General features: G+C 40.3%; 1 protein-coding gene across 4 annotated transcripts in view; it reads right to left on the bottom strand.

The window, feature by feature from the left end:
- NCOA2 (nuclear receptor coactivator 2) overlaps positions 1–13,889 on the bottom strand; it is a 197,392-nt gene that overhangs the window by 37,834 nt on the left and 145,669 nt on the right. For all 4 annotated transcript variants that reach the window (XM_075416018.1, XM_075416021.1, XM_075416019.1 and 1 more), the window contains exons 8-12: positions 12,312–12,497; positions 11,336–11,437; positions 11,110–11,250; positions 7,638–7,785; positions 4,191–5,460 (exon numbers count right to left, since the gene is read on the bottom strand). In XM_075416018.1, the coding sequence (XP_075272133.1) occupies positions 4,191–5,460; positions 7,638–7,785; positions 11,110–11,250; positions 11,336–11,437; positions 12,312–12,497 (1,847 nt within the window). The remainder of the gene's footprint in view (positions 1–4,190; positions 5,461–7,637; positions 7,786–11,109; positions 11,251–11,335; positions 11,438–12,311; positions 12,498–13,889) is intronic.

The following is a 13,889-nucleotide window of genomic DNA, read 5'->3' as shown; positions in this document are numbered from 1 at the left end:
TAACACGAGAGGACAGCTAAGTTGATAAAGTATGTGAGGAACACCAGAACAGTTCCTGAGTTTTAGGAGAAAAAGGTACACGCATAAGATGATTTCTGGAACAGCACTGGTAGAGACCGTGGCATTGCAAAGTCCCTGTCAGACAAACAGGCTGTCTGCATTGTCTACTGGCTAAAAAAGAGGAGAGAACACGTACAGAGATAAGGACTTTATTCCATACTACCCCAAGTGCTTTCTCAGAGAATAAGTTACTTGAACTTCCTCCATCTTGGTTTCTTCATCTGTAATATGAATATAATAATCCACACTCGATTTTACAGAAGAATTTTGCAGTGCAGAACAATGTGACTGAACAAAACGTTTCTTTACAAGGCAATACCTGATCTTGCCAGGGCACGACGCTCCTCTGACGTCACCCTCTGCTTCCACCCTCCTTCCCCAAGCTGTTAGCTGGTCCCTGTCAGACCTGACCATCTGCTGACCACTGCCCAGGCGTGTGCTGGCTGCAGCCCGGAGTGTGAGGGGTCTTTTTGAGGGACAGCACAAGCCACGGGGCACAGGGAAAGCAGGTGCGGGATGAAGTCCCACCACGGCAGCTCCATGGTAGCTCAGGGGCCAGCAGGGAAACGTGAGGCTTACTGCTGAGGGATGCCCTATAAAACAAATCCGTAGTGAATCAGGACTCGTGTTTCCACTGCCTTCCCTTTCTAACAGCGGAGAACGACACAAGCGCTGGCGGTGCTCAACAGCAACAGTCCCGCTGCTGTTGGTGCCACAGGAAAAGCTCTGCTGAGCCTCCCCAGCAGGTCTCTTTCAGCCTCTCCCCCCCAGCTGCTCAACTGGAATAGCAATCAGCCTAACAGAGCGTGACAACCATCATCCCACCAAGGGAGGGAAAAAGGTACGGCGGCGCTGGAAATATTCTCTGCCATTCGAGAAAGGCTTCCTGTCAGTTGCCGCTCTCCGCAGAAGTGTGTGTTTAAACGCACTACCTAGAAGACCGCTATTTTTAGCACAGGGGTGCGCTTCAAAGCGCTTCCTGCCCAGAGAGTCACACCAAGAGTAAAAGGAGAAAACGTAATGGCTCTGCTGGCTCCCAGCACCCCGATCCCCAGGGCAGAGGCCATCCCGTTGCTGCTCCACTGCAGTTTCCAGAGAAACTGCACTCTCCAGTGACTAATCACTTAAAAATACAACACTCCTCGGGGAGGAGAAGTTTTAAATAAACCTGCAAAATAGGTAACACAGGCACACGGCTAATTTTTACATACGGGAGGAAGAAGGGGGGGGAAGGACGCAGGAGGATGGAAGAATTTAGCACAAGAATTTGTTCTAGTCTTGCACTAAATAGTTCCAGTTTTGATCTATATTTAGGTAACGAGCACTTCCTGTGGGAGACCGTCTTCCAAAGCTGAAGAGTTTCTGATGCTAAATATTTTCAGTAATTTTAAAATTAGGGTAAAGTGGTTATTTGTTTAAATGCGTGGCCTTTTGCTAGATAAACGATTACATTATTTTATATTTCCCACCATTTCCTCTCCTGCTCCACATTGGACTTCTGCTGTTTATTCAGCTCCAGATTTCACTGCATTTTAAGCAGGTTTTAAATCACTATTTACAACCAACAGAAGCAACAAAAGTCCTTCTGTCGTTATCCACCAGCCTTCCACCACAGCAGCGGGGCTGGCTTCTCCTTACCTCAGCGCTGAGGAACCCTCACATACTTCAGCCCTTACCACTTTATCATGACTTCTGCGCTGCTTTGTGGTTGTCTGAACAGCCCCAACTCCTGGCCTTTTCTGTACCCTCTGCTTCCCTCTCTCCTGGGAGGTAATCATCGTCTTCAAATTTTAACAAAAGGCAATACATCCACAGTCTGTACTCCAACCCCCTCAAATCCCAACCCTGACCTCAGAAACACGAAGCCTATAAATAAAAAATGAATAGACTATTCACTTTACAGAGTTCATAACACTGGGAACCTGATTTTCAAATGCTTGAGGTTGGCAATGCTTGTGGACACTGAAGTCTCTTTCTTTAAAGTTAGTCTGACAGTCACACGTTCACATTTAGGGTGAGACGCAACTTGCCTACCTTTCACCATGACAAAGTAAGACAGCTCGTTTAAAGCAGCCATCTAGCCTACCACTAGTCTGTGGGAACATCACCAAAGAGCAGTTCACCTTCCCTATTTTAGACACACGTTAGCCCAGACAGCTAATTAGACAGCTCTGAAGACCACGATTTTAATCTACATAGATGGAAATCATTTTTTTGCTGATTACAGTTTTCTGTGTCCTTGTCTAGTATCAAATACTGAGGACTGAAGGATCTCTGCCTTCAATCCAGTATTATCTGAGATAACGCCATTGACTTCAATGTGTGCAATCTGAACTAGGAATTGAAATCTATCAGATATTTTACAGCAGTTTATTCTTGCCAGTTTAGTCACGAATTTCTTGATATCCGTGCATTTCCTGACATCCACGTTCTTCTAGCCTAACAAAGTGTAAGTTCTCATGAAGAATCTGAGCCCTCCCTCTACAGGCACTACAAAATAGCAGCTGTGTTCAGAATCAAACTAACATACAGGCTTGAGGATTAATCCCTGTAGAATTTAGTGTAATTTGGCTCAGTTTCCCCCTAAAGCACGGGAAGGATTGAAAAACCACAATTGCTCCTACATAACGGCAATAGCTGTCAAATTCTGTTGAAATAGAAGTAGTGAAGTAACCTTAGAAGACATTTGGATAACTGAGATTTTTAACAATGCTGTGTCCACACTGTAGCGGCATGTTTGGCCTCTACATTTTGTGGTTATAACCACTGTTGAAAGAACTGTCTACCGGTTAGACTGCCAAAGGGCAAAGTGGAAAAAAAAATCCAATGCTGTGACTTAGGGCTAAGAAAATGTTGTCTGTCCCTCCTCAGCCTCAAAATACAATATAGAAAATATTACAAATTATGTACTTAACAAAAACACAATAGATTTACAAAAATAAACTACCTCAAACCCAATCTGCACATTAAAAATACACAGTATTGTAGAAGTGGAGGGTATGGCTGTGAACAAGAGAGTCATGAACATTTGGACAGCGTATGATATGATCACGATTTACAGAGTAAGGCTTCACACGTGGGGCATTGCCTAGGGATTAATGACCAGCTGGGAGAGTTGATAGTGTAGGACAAAGCTAAGGATCATTAACTCCAGCTAGTTAAAAACTCCCCATAAAATGCCTCATACTAAAACTGATATTGTAATTACTCTTCTTATAAATAAACTAAACAGTAATACTGAAGTAGCAAATGGATTTTGCTGCATCCCTTTTTCTTGCAAAGCTCTAAAAACTGGAGCATTCTGGGTGATGTGAACCTGGTGCTTTTTGAAAGTGAATTCTGTACAAAGGCCAGAGAAATGGCACTTTTTAGCACATGTCCTAACAGCATACAGTTTATTAGTATGTTGGGCAGCACAGCAACAAGCAGTCTTGCACAGAATACAAAGAAATTCTGAGTGCAAAATTCAATGTAGATAACCTTGTACAGGGAGACACGATCTACGCACTGAACAATTAGTCATCCATGGGAACTTGGGGTTGAACACAAAAACTTAAGTAAAAAAAAACAACCCCAAACAACAAAACCCCCTAACTGACACAGAATCAAGGGAAGTCTATTTGCCTTGATTTTAATTTGCAGATCAAGTACAGCACAAAGACCAGTAATGTAAAGTTGGCATCAGTCCCTTCAAAGAACTCCTGTCCTTAAGAATGAACCTGCTGTACATGGGAGAAGCGTAGCTGCTGTCCTAGGGTAGGTGAAGAGCCCGCCTCACCCACAGCAGTTCAACAACCGCCTACGGGAAGAGCTGTCAACAAGTTAGCAGTCACCATCAGTTACAAGTATTTTCTCTTCATGGGACTACCAGCTGGGAAAGATTCCCCAGCTTTCGGTCCCTGCATTACGCATCTCCTCCCAGGCAGAATCTGTTCTTTCAGGCAGAGCGATGCACACAACTTTGTTAACACCAACTGGAAAATGGAGTGAAGACCAGATTTCAAAAGACAGGTTAACAGCCCCTTGGAAGCACCAACAAATCACTCTTAGAGGAAGTCTGGAAAAAATGAAGATGGCAGGAATGCAGGCCTGGAACATCTTATTTACATGTAATGCAAAGATTTGCTTACCTGTTCGTTAGGCTCAAAGCTTATCTCTTCTTTTTCCGTCCTCATAGTTATTAACTTTGTGCTACCGGAAGGTTCTGTCTTACTGTCCAACCGCTCCAGCTTTGGGGGTATGTCTGGTAAACCAATATCTTTAGTATCATCTTTATCTAGCAAGTAGCGAAGTAGTGCATTATTATTCTTCTTAGGACTCGCTGGCTCCTGTTTAACAGTCACCTCTGAACCAGGAGCTGTGCTACTGGACTCCTGGTTCAGTTCTTTGCCTGTGGCCTCTGCTGTGAGCTTGGCCAAATCTACAGGAGAACTACTGTCCTGCAATAGTCTGTGCAAAATTTTATGCTTCTCCTTGAGCGAGGTTCCATGTGCCGAACCAGACCCAGGCAACCCTCCCGTGGAGTCCTTGCTAACGTCTCCCATGGTACTGGACAAGGGCGAAGGCTCCATCTGATCCGATTTGGTGGTCAGCAATTGCAAGAGCTTTGTCTGGCTTTTTCCATCATGCAGTTTATTCTGTCCATCAGGTCTCTCGCCACCGACAACCGGTGGCATGCTGCTGTCGCTACTGTCCTTCTGTTCTCCTGAATGGCAGCTGCTCTCTGCTTGTCCAGTTGTACCTTCTGATTGCTCCCCGTATAGTCCAAAGCAGTCTTTTGAGTCCAGGCTTCCCATCTTGCTTAGCTGGGGAGGATTTATATTCACAGGGGAATTTTGTAGATTTCCCATTTTTAGGTCAGGCGAAGCCAACGACGACCCTAGAGAAACGCCGTGGCCCTCGCTGAGGGCCTGCAGCGCGTTCAGGGAACTGTTGGTGTAGTTATGGCTATTTCCTGTGCTGCTGCAGACTCCCACAGGCGAATGCAAGCTGCCCGCAGGGGAGAACTGGCTGGGTGGGATGCGAGGGCTTCCTGCCACTCCCGGGCTCACACGATGCCTTGGGGAAAGCATAGAGTTTGGCTGCCCTGGGTTCATGCCGGGGCTGCCCTGTGAGGGGCTATTCATTTTAAGTGCATAGTTACTACCCTGAGGAGTGGATGCTTGTATGCTTGACACATGGTTCATTCCCCCTGAACCACCAAACCTGCCTGCCGGCATGCCCATTTGTTCCTTTGGGCCATTTATGGCAAAATTTATATTGCTACTGATGGTCATATCCTGACCTGGGTTCCCACTGCACATGGCCTGATGGGCTGGGCTGCTGGAGCTAATTGGGTTCAGTATCTTCCCCATTCCTTGTCCAGTCAAATCCTGATTCATTCCACAGACGTTCTGCTCTCTATGTGGCAAGGGGAAAAGAAACAACCCATTAGCTAAAATGACAGTGGCCAACTTGCAGTTACATTACAGAAAAAGAAGCAAAACCCCAAACCTCACTTTAAAATAACGCAACTAACCTACAATTAAAAACAAATTGACAATTTGACAAAAGTGATGCGCAGCTCTCAACGTGGCTGCACATTAACAGTATGGTTTTTCAGTACCTCATTAACAAATCCGTGGAAGAGAGGAAGAACAAAATTATACCTCATTTAAACGACAGTCATTAGAAATGCAGACAGGTTACAATTTCAGACTCCCTCCATTTAATGTGTATCTCTTCCCTACAATTCAGCAAGAGCTAACTTCCAGAACTGACAGAAATCTCATCTGAAACACACGACCCAAACAGATACATGTTTTACAAGACAGCTGTGGACAGCTGTTTGCTGGAGTTCTGAATTTCTACAAGTTAGCCCCACCGCAAGGCTGGAGTGGGCTATCTGCCCACCAAGTTCATCGTGAAAGGAAAGCTGAAAAAGTCACATTTCTACACTGCCACAGTATTTCGATACCGCTCCAAAACAGCGTGTGAGCCAAGAGAACTACTGGATACTACTTCAGAATGAGAACGGTCTGTCAGCAATCCAGTCCTGCACGGGTGTTTAGGAAAAGAGGAGAAGAAAGAAAAAAAAACACACACAAAGGAGCTGAAACTCATATTTTAGAGATGGAGGCTGTAAGACGGAGGAAACAGAAGACAACCCCCACCCCCCGAAAAAGCTCTTGTGAGAGCACCTGAAGGTCACTTCTCTTTTCCTCGGTAGATTTTAAATAGTTTATGGAAGGATGCAATACACTTTTTACTTCTGTGCTAAAACATAAATTGGAAAAATCAGACATATTCCCAAATGGTAAAAGCTATAAAAGACACAGAGTCAAGTAGATTAGGAAGAAAAAAAATGCGGTTCTGCCAAAAATCATATCAACTCTGGACTTCCAAAACCAAATACTAATGGAGTATTCCTAGTATGTACTTTCGATGAGATGAAAACCATTCCTACCTGCACAGGATAAGTGCAGATAAACCTTCGCATTTTTCTACTGCACAAGAAGTGAAAGAACTCAAGCAGGCAGAGTAGTGAAGCTTGTTACTCTGTTGCCTTAGGTATAAAGGCAAAGGTGAACAACATGACTATAACAAGTGAGGTGGATTTTTAAAACCTTATTACAAATACAGTAGTACCAGTGTTCTGCTAAAAAAAAATTAGGGGTATTTGTAAGTACCATTTTTAACTTAGTGGTGCTTTTTTAAATTTAAAATTTAGCACTTCATGAAATACCAAGTATATTCAGCAATCCAAACGAAACAAATCTCAGACAGCTTTTGGTCAGGTCAGTTTTCAAACCTACAGTCTCTGTAAAATGGTCTCAGTTTTAATTGCATTTAGAGCTGTTTTCTTGCTCTCAAACGAGAGATACTGTGGATACAGGGAAACCGCATTGTAATTTTAATCAGCGAATAAAACCTGAAACAAATCTGACACAAATATAGACATGCAATGACTTAATTCAAATTTTATGTTGAAGTTCTGAGGTCAGTGATTACTTGTCCTTGACTTTAACATATTATTGTCTGTACTTTAAAAAAAAACCAAAACCCAATAGTGGTGCCATTTAACAGGATTGGACACATGAACACCACTACTCCAAGAACCAGAAAAGACAAGGAATGAAGACAGACAAGGAGTTAAAATACGCAGTTGGTTTAAAATGCAGTTCTAACAAATGTAATATATCCTTTAAAGACGACCCAGGCCCAACATACGACTGACTGTGAACTACAGGAATTAAATCCTTCAAAGCTTTCTAGATTTTATTACATTTGGAAAGTTTCTTGTGTCTACTATGCAAAATACAGGAAATTAATATTAAGAACATGAGATTAAAGGAAATTTTGTAGGTTTAATGAAAGCTCTTGATGTGAAAATCCAGCATGCCATTTGTAAATCCTGAAATAATCTGACAGTCTTTTCCTTCTGCAAGTATTGATTTCAAAAACTTACTTTGTTTTCATGATATCAGTTGTAGGTCAACTGTACGTCTATCAGCCCTAAACAACCTATTTGCTTTGGCAAGTTTGTACCTTCCCTGTCTCTCTGCAGAGTGTGGATGTAATAAACCGGTCAGGATTACCTGTGAAGCATATGCAAGGAGATTACAAGCTGAGGTTCACTCGTCGTCTGAGAACGGATGAGCTTGCTCTTTGTTTGAGCAGAAACGATAGTGCCATCAGACAAGGAAAACCGGTAAACAGGACTGAATGCTAGTCCCTGCCTCAGCACTGCAAGCAAGCAAAACAACAGAAGTAAATTAATGAGAAACTATAGTATAGGTAGCTTAGTTGCTCAACATCTGATGTTCTCAATTCATCAGCACTGATACCACAGACACCGCATTAATTAAAAAAAAAAAAGAGAAGAAAAACTTTGAAATAAAATAGATGGGATGCATATATATAAAATAAAGGATCCCACATACTGTAGACTAATCAAAACAAAACCTGTAAGGAGTGACAGCAATCACAGAATAGACACTATGAAATACAAAATATTTCAGGAGCAGACCAAGAAGTCCTTGATGTCCATTTGTCTCTTCATCAAATATGTGCCTAACTCCTTTTGTTCCTCATGCATTTTTTCATCTATCATCTACATCACAAACGACTAATATAAATGCCTTTAATTTCTAGATCATCTATTTCCATTAGCCTGTATCTTTTCCTCCTTATTGTCTGCTTAAATTATCTTGTAATAGTGACTCTCACTACTACTACAATTTAAAAAGTACATAAGTCTGTTACATGGGAACAATTAGACGAAGAACTGGAACAAGAAATTATTACTTTTAAAAGAACAAATACAAAAACACACAGCTCAAACAAATTACCCATACCAATTACAAATTACCTCAAATACAATTACCTAAACCAAAACTGGGGCTGTGCTATCCTTCCCCAGTGTTAGATACGACTGCATTTCAGGTTTGGGGAACATATTCCACAGCCCTTTTCAGTGTAAATCTGAACTTCAACAAATTCAGTTCTTTAACTTCTGTAGACCCCTGTGACGTTTCTTTACTTAAAAATGAAAATTGTGTTATGGAAAATCAAATCTCCAAATATTTATCCTACTGTTGACTCTTTACCATCAATGTAACTAGTCTGATCATTTCCAATTCCTACTCCAAAAGCTATTACATTAGGATTGCAGATATGGCAGGAGCGAAACACATAACTTCAGAAGTTTCATCTAACTGTTTAGAGAAAAAATAGGAATGAAGCACTACAAATACCTTTTAATTTCCTATTTCTCCATACATACACATTTTCTGTGGTTTTGGTTTTCTTTCCTTTTTTTTTTTTTTTAATTAATAGTATCATCTGATCTTCATTTCATTTCTTGTCTTTTAATATTTCCTGTTGTAATGAAATGACATGGTTTTCCAAGCGTGGCTTTATTAAATAGTCTCTGCTACAGAGCTACCAGATTTTCAGCCTTGCAGGACTGGTTATGATTGCTTTCCTTCCCCGTCCCCCCCACTGTCATATATTGTTCTGCAAGGTTTCAAAGTATTATTTAGGCAGTGAGAAAACAGGAAGCACAATTTAAACAACCAGAAGGGGTTTTTCAGAGTAAAAATGTAAAGCAAAACAAAAACCTACAACTGTGAAACAATACAAAGCAAAATTTCACTGTTAGGTATGTCATTGTTTCAGTTTAACCTTTGGGCACCAGAAGGTCCAAAGCTCTTAACTTGAGCATATACCACATCAGGAAATTCCAGTACTCAATGCCAACAGGATACAAGTGAAATCTCTACTTAAATCATTTTCCAAACTAATTCTTTAAGCAAACAAGAATGTTTCCGTATTCCTCTTGAGGAAATGCTATTTTTCTGACTGTGGCCAATAAAAACTTACCATATATTTTGCACTTCATACTGAGAGTTAATGTGAAAGCTTTGTGTTTCTCACACTTTATCAAGTTGATGCTGATTTTTTTTTTTTTTGCACTGTAACACTGAATTACATGTAGGAGACCGTTACTTTCTTTGCTTCTGTTCTCGAACCATAATGACTTAAATGCAAGATGCATAATGACTAAAAATGCAAGAGGTTCCTCAGTCAAGTGCACAGATGCTACTGCCCAAGATATGCCTTGTTTTTCTTGTCCATGCTGCAGGGCAAGGGAAGCAAACATTTCAGCTATTAGTTCTCTCCAGTGCTGGATCCTTTGCAGCAAAGCAATTCCAGAGGTTCTTCCTCCTCCTCTTATCACTTACTCTCTGCACTTCCACATGAAGTAGAGAGCCTGCTCATTTAGACTAATTCTACCGTTTATACGATAATCCTCAGCCTTTCCTGCAAAATGACACAGCGTAAACTTCAAAACACGTATATTTTTATCACTTCACAGATAGCTTAGAGAGGACCCACTCAAACCTCGGAACTGAATGTAGGAGCTGCTAATTTGGTGAGGAACCATTTGAAGAGGACTGAAGTAGCAAGTGGCTGGATGCCATAACAGACACTCCTAAATCACCTTTGGTGCAGACAGGTCCTTACCTGAAACTGCTCTCTAAACCCCTACTCTAACTTTAATTGCACAGCACCTTCTTCAACTCTGTCTGACAATCATAGAATAAGGCTGTGAACTTTTAGCACTCCTACTGTACATACCCAAAATCTGTTACATAAAATATCACGGTATTTCTGTGCCCCTACATTCCCAATGTGAAATCTGAAGGTTGCATGAAAACAGAACATATTAAAGAAAACTGAACTAATGCCACATGACTAAAGCCTTTTTGGTTTTTTTTTGGTTTTTTTTTTTTGGTAGATTTGGTGGAATAATCTGAGATTCCAGTTACAATTTAGTTTCCAAGACAGTGTGCCAGTCGTTCAAGGACCATGGCAACTATTTGTTACCGGCCAGCTGTAAACCCTGTTCTGTAAACATGAACCCAAAGAATGATGCTCCTGCACTGGAAATGTTCCAGTTATTCCCCATTGGTTTTGAAAGGATCTTCCTGTGGACTATAAAGGGTTATTTGTTTTTAGTAATTTGGATCTTTGTTACTAGAATTAGCAGTATCAGGGGTTTATGAAAATAAACATCCCCACCCAGTCACTCCCACAGAAACCTCACAGGGAACCTTTCACAGGCAGTACTCTCCTACATCTTACCTGCTATAATCTTGACTGAATAGATGTGCTTGTGGTGTAGCCTGTAACACTTATCAGCTAGATACAGTACAACAATGTAGGTTTCCAGATAGCACGAGTGCTACATCTTTGATAATTCACACTGAGTGTTTCTCACAGGAAATGTGACAGTAGAAGTCCACTTAAATAACTGCAACAACTTGAAGATTTAAAGCACCCTCCAACATGGCACAGTTAAAACAAGAAAGCTAACACAAACAAGGAGAAAGGTGCAAAACCTCTCTAGAGAGAGCCATCAGTGCACTGGGCAAATCAGCTTGAAAAAGGGACTGCCAGTAGCCCCTGATTGTTCCGTGCAAAAAATAACAAAGAGAACACAACCAACAGATACAAATGACAAACAGTTTAAATATAGCAAGTGCTAAAAATATGAAACCTAACCTTCCTGGTGATGCCTCTTGGCAAAAGATATTTCTCCCTCGTGCTGTGAATGGAACCTCTGAATGCATCTTCTCACCAAATCCTCCCAGCCAGGTTTCATAGCCGCTCGCATGGTGCTTGTGTCCAGTGAAGTTATTTTGCCTGATATTAGAGAAAACATATGTTACAGCAATCTCCCCTTTGGGGGAGGGGGAGGAGGGAAAGAAAAACTTCTGTTTCATAATACCTTGTAGGTCCTGGCGAGTAGTAAAGCTCTCTGATGAAGGAAGAAGTGGTCTTTCCTTCATTGGAGCTCTTCTTGCAACACAGATTAAACAAGACTGCAAATCTTAAAGAAAAGTGTTAATTTAGCAATTTGTATAGAAGAGGAAGATTTTGTTTCCACAAAGAATTCAGAAATATTTAATAGTTCTTTAAATATTTTTAGATCAAAAAGAATAGATTTTGTACCAATAAAAGGACAGACAGAACTCAGTGGTTTTACCTCATGATTTCCTACAACATTAAACAACACAGGAGAGGTGGGTTTGTTCTATTTTTTATAAACAGAATTATCAAGGACTCCACTACAGCTCATAATTATCAGCATGTGTTTACGCATCTACCTGTAGCAGCTCCACCACTCAGGAGACAAGTAATAAGAAAGAATACACAGCATGCACAAAGAGCACTTTTCTTCAACACTCACCATTTCGTACCTTCTAAACCACATTTCTTAAACACGCCCCAAATGCTTGCTGTCCCTGAGAAAGCAGCTTCATAATAAGCTGATTTTACTTATCTGAATACTTCAAATACAATCTGAGGAAATTTACCTGCTGAAGTAGTAAATGGTAAGGGAAATGGTGAACCACAATTGTCTTCAAATTCTAAGAACTCAAAAAATTGCCCATTGAAACTTTCCTCCCAGTCAGCTACATGCTTCTTACAATTGCAGTGATCTAAAACTGGGATATCTCTTTAATGTAAACAGAGTTACTCTCAGCTTCAATGATACTGGTTTAACAAATATGTGCAATCGAGTGGATACACTCATAATCCAAGATGAAAGTACACTTTTACAGTTAAATGAAAAAGAAAAAAAAAGTGCAATTTTTCCATTTTTCAGGATTCAGAAACCACTTTATCAACGTTACCTCACTTCATCAACTGCAACAGCATGGAAAGAGAAAATATTAACATAAATCAAACGCGGTAATTACCTTCACCATCCTCCTTGAAGGAATTTGGTTGAGAAACAGCAAAGCACTGCATAGTTTCGTATTTCTGATGTGCCTCCTGGTTATCATGGCCTTCTTCAGAATCAGCAAGAGGTTTTACCAGCATCCGACAATTAAAGGTATGGCTATTACGCCTAGGAGTGTCACCAGACCAAGATCCCCCGTTCACTGAGCAAAGCAAAGATCATATAGTGAGATAAATCTGGTAGCAGTCATTTCTGCTGCTTATCCACAGGAAATTAATCAAGGTGTTTTGCAAACTGGTTGGGAAACAAGCTTGTTTAAGAACAACAATCTATTTTTAATATTAGAGCCCAAATCAGCACATAACAAGGTAATTTATAAAATTCTCATATTTTAAGAGCAGTGCTACTTTGTTCAGCTACCGCGTTTTTTTCAAGTGACTTATAATGACATAGTAGAAGAGCAGGATAAAAGTCTAAATATTGGTGCATGTAAAAGTTACACAGCACAGTGAAAAGCCTGCTGGGTAGATCAAGTTAATTTCTATGCCCGGAAGAAATTAGGCAGTATGTAGGATCTGTCCATTCAATATAAAGTGATTAATACAAAAGAGAGGGCAGCATTGTATAAAAATATGTGTCCAGATTAGAAACAGAAAGAAAAGAAACTAACAGGTATTTATAAAAACAGGAAGCAATGGAATCAGGAATATATTGAAACACATAGTCTCAGCTACCATGGGAAAGACTGAAGGGATGAGAATGACCTGGGCACAGTGATGGATAAAACTAAAGCCTAACACAGTACTTAAGAGAAGTAAAAACGGAAACAAAATCCTGAGATGCACAAATATAGGTACTGGACACCAGTCAGAGTGAATTAATGTAACCCCACATAAGAAAATAGCAGGGTCATATTTAAAATACTCTTCACTTGCCCTGTTCAGTCATAAAATGCAATAAAGGCAGTAACTTACAGAGCTTAGCCATTTACATTTTTGATTCTTCGGGGGTTTATAAGTAAAGTCATAAAATGCTAAAGTGAATTGCATAATACTTTCTAAACTGCTATGAGTAAATGAGGTGCCTAGTATTGACTTTCTCCTTCTTTTCACCTCCTCCAAAAATCAATGACACTAAAACCAGTATTAACACGAATCAAAAAAAGGCTGCAACTAACAAAAACAGTTTATGAAAGATAAGGGTAAATATTGGTGAGACTAAAAACATTGACACAAAAAATTCTAGCATACAGAGTTTTCTGATTTTTCTTTTATATTCCCCCTTTCTTGGGCCATTCTTAGAATAACTATCCTAGAGAGAGAACTAACAGACAGTTCACATAGTTAATGCTGTCTTTTAGTGATTCACTCTTGAGATGGATTAAAAATATCAGCTAACATGAGTTACTAAGGGTAATTTTAACAAAGACAACTCTGAAAAGAGTGGAGGATGCTTTTGAGAATAATATTAATTATTCCTTCAGCCTATATATACATTAAAAATAAGTAGAGTGTATATGATGAAACTGTAAGTAGTGGAAGGACATTAAGTTATCTTACTGAAAGGCTGATTTATGAAACCAAAGTTAAATAAG

Source organism: Opisthocomus hoazin, chromosome 3 (genome assembly GCF_030867145.1).
Source record: "Opisthocomus hoazin isolate bOpiHoa1 chromosome 3, bOpiHoa1.hap1, whole genome shotgun sequence".
Lineage (NCBI taxonomy): Eukaryota > Metazoa > Chordata > Aves > Opisthocomiformes > Opisthocomidae > Opisthocomus > Opisthocomus hoazin.
Note: the sequence above shows the minus strand (reverse complement) of the source record. Positions and strands in the feature narration are given on the sequence as shown.